We start from the raw sequence: 2984 nt of genomic DNA, 5'->3' as shown, positions 1-2984 counted from the left end.
TTGTTAATATTGTTAGTGCCTACGCTACGCATGCTGGTTTGGGAGATGAGGAGAAAAATCTCTTATGAGATTGTTTAGATGATTTAGTTAGTACAATACCTAGTGATCAAATTTTATATATTGAGGGTGATTTTAATGGCCATATTGGAGAGCATTCCGATGGATATGGTGGTACTCATGGGGGTTTTGGATATGGTATAAGGAATGAAGGCGGGTGTACTTTTTTAGAATTTACATTAGCTCATTAATTAGTGATAGTTAATTCTTGTTTCAAAAAGAGGGATGCTCATTTTATTACTTTTAAGAGTGGAGGTTGTAGCATGCAAATAGATTATTTTCTTATGAGAAGATGCAACAAAAATTATAAAGATTGTAAAGTGATTCCGGAGGAGATGTGTGCTACACAACATCGTTTTTTGGTAATGGATATTTTTATGAGGAGAAAGATAACAGTGGGTATTCAGGAGATGACGCCGCGTATTTTATGGAAAAATCTGAAGGCTGAAAGAGTACGAATTTTCAAGGAAATAATTGGTTTGGAACAAAGAAGCTTTGTTTGGGATGATGTAAACCAAATATGGAATCATTTAGCTTCTTTAATTAGGGGTGTGGCTAAAGATATTTTAGGAATCACCTCGGGGAAAATTCATGATCAAAAAGAGGCTTAGTGGTGGAATGAGGATGTGCAAGAGCGAGTAAAAGTTAAACAAGCACGCTTTAAGGAGCTTATATGCTGCAATGAACAAGAGGAATTTGATACAAAGAAAATTCTCTATAAGGAAGCAAAACGTCTAACAAAAAAGATTGTGGTGGAGGCGAAGGATAAGGCTTGTGAAGAAATGTATATAGGTCTATCTACAAATGAGGGAGCAAATGGAATTTATAAACTAGCAAAGGCTCAAGAAAGGAGACAACGAGATTTCGGATTTGTCAGATTTATTAAGGATGAAAATGCACGCGTGCTAGTTAAGGATGATGATATTAAATGTAGATGGTATCACTATTTCAGACAGATATTTAACGAGTCTCGTATAAGTGGAGAGGAGATTGAGTGGGAATCAGTTCGTCAATCGCATTGCGATTCTAATATACAACCTATAAATGGTGAAGAAATTGAGTTGGCATTAATGAAGATGGGTAAAGGTAAAGCCACTGGTCCAGACGAAATACCTATAGAGGTATGGTGGTGTTTAGGTAAGGAGGGTGAGCGGTAGTTGACTCGACTCTTCAATCTTATTTTTCGGACCGGTAAGATACCACATGAGTGGAAGCTTAGTATGGCTATTTCAATTTACAAGAATAAGGGTGATGCGCAGAATTGTACTCTCTCTGTCCCTCCCAATTGTTATCATTTCTGGGAGAGTGTCCGGCACACATTTTAAGATGAAGAAAAAGTATAGTTTTTTAACTTTTTTTAAAAAAAATATTTTTCTGAATAAAAGTTTAAACATTCTATTTTTATTCAGAAAAAGAAAATTTTTAAAAAAAGTTATAGAAATATACTTTCTATTCATCTTAAAATACGTGTCGAACACTATTCCAGAAACGATAACAATTGGGAGGGACGGAGGGAGTAGTATTTTTCGTGGTATTAAACTTTTAAGTCATACTATGAAATTATGGGAGCGAGTGATTGAAATTAGGCTTAGAAGCAAGGTTACAGTGTCATAAAATCAATTTGGTTTCATTCCTGGAAGGTCAACAACGGAGGCGATTCATCTTCTTAGGCGTTTAATGGGAAAATAAAGGGAACGTAGGACAGACCTGCACATGGTGTTTATAGATTTGGAAAAAGCTTATGATAGTGTTCCGCGCAATGTAATTTGGACAAGTTTGGAGAGTAAAGGTGTGTCCTGGATATATGTGAGGGCAACTCAAGAAATGTACTCTCAAGTATTGACTTGTGTCAGGACACCTGTGTTGAGAAACTCACTAACAAGTATAGCAACATAGAGGCAAGTGTATAAAGAATTTAACAAGTTTAGGCCAAGACCACAGTTAACAAAACAAAACATGCAGGTAAACAAAATCAGTAACTGAAATAATGAAGAGAGAAAGAAAGATGTACCCGAAACCATAGCTTTCAACAGTGACTGAAATAAAGGTTTACAGATACAAAATGCCAAGAAAATAATCACAGCTGAGTCACCAGGCCTTGCTCGAAGTCCTGGCTGCTCTTGAAGAGATTATTGCCCCCTACCTGCTGCGTTTGGGATGTACGCAATATCTCCACCAGGATAAAACAGCTCGGAGTTTATGTTAACAGCAGCAACAAAATCTCCACTTCGACCAGCACCTCAGTCGCCGGAAAATATCAGCACTTCAGGACTTATGGGAGAGAAATGCAGAGAGATTGAAGAGAAGAGATGAGAATGTAGTGTGTTATATATATTATTCATTCAGTTTAGCCTCTATTTATAGGAGAGGAAAAATGAAACTGTCAACACACTTAATGTCTGAATTAAACTGCTTCATTAATAAAAAATAAAAACTGATCAGATTTTGAATTCATTAATGAAAAAATCAAAACTGATCAGCTTTTGAATTTAAATTATTTGTAACAGCTTTTCACATTAACACCCACATTATTATCAGAACTTAAGTTAAGTTCTGATTTAACTCATCAGTACTTAAGTTCTGATTCGACTCATCAGTACTTAAGTTCTGATTCTGATATCAGAACTTGTTAAGTTCTGATTTTATTCATCAGTTCTTAAGTTCTGATTCTAATATCAGAACTTGTTACAGATCAGATTATTTGCAGGTTCAATATATTTAGACTACTTAGCCTATTTCAGAACCCAGCCCAATAATCCAATCACCGATAAATAAATTCGAATTAAAATAATTCTCAAATAAATAAAATCCTCGCCCAGGTCGCCTCGCGTACGCGAGACGCCGAGACATTCGCCCAAATCGCCCTTCGACCCGACCCGGTCCGGTCCGGTGCGGTGCGTGGCGGGGCGGGGCGCGTGTGTGTGTGT

At 36.8% G+C, this 2984-nt stretch overlaps 1 protein-coding gene across 1 annotated transcript; it reads left to right on the top strand.

The window, feature by feature from the left end:
* Positions 1 to 422: 422 nt before the first annotated feature.
* Positions 423 to 1214, top strand: LOC141689696 (uncharacterized). Its single transcript, XM_074494053.1, has 2 exons — positions 423 to 566; positions 669 to 1214. Exons 1-2 carry the CDS (start codon positions 423 to 425, stop codon positions 1212 to 1214), a joined length of 690 nt encoding a protein of 229 aa, XP_074350154.1.
* The last annotated feature ends 1770 nt before the right edge of the window (positions 1215 to 2984 follow it).

The sequence above is a fragment of the Apium graveolens genome, chromosome 10, assembly GCF_009905375.1.
Source record: "Apium graveolens cultivar Ventura chromosome 10, ASM990537v1, whole genome shotgun sequence".
Lineage (NCBI taxonomy): Eukaryota > Viridiplantae > Streptophyta > Magnoliopsida > Apiales > Apiaceae > Apium > Apium graveolens.
Note: the sequence above shows the minus strand (reverse complement) of the source record. Positions and strands in the feature narration are given on the sequence as shown.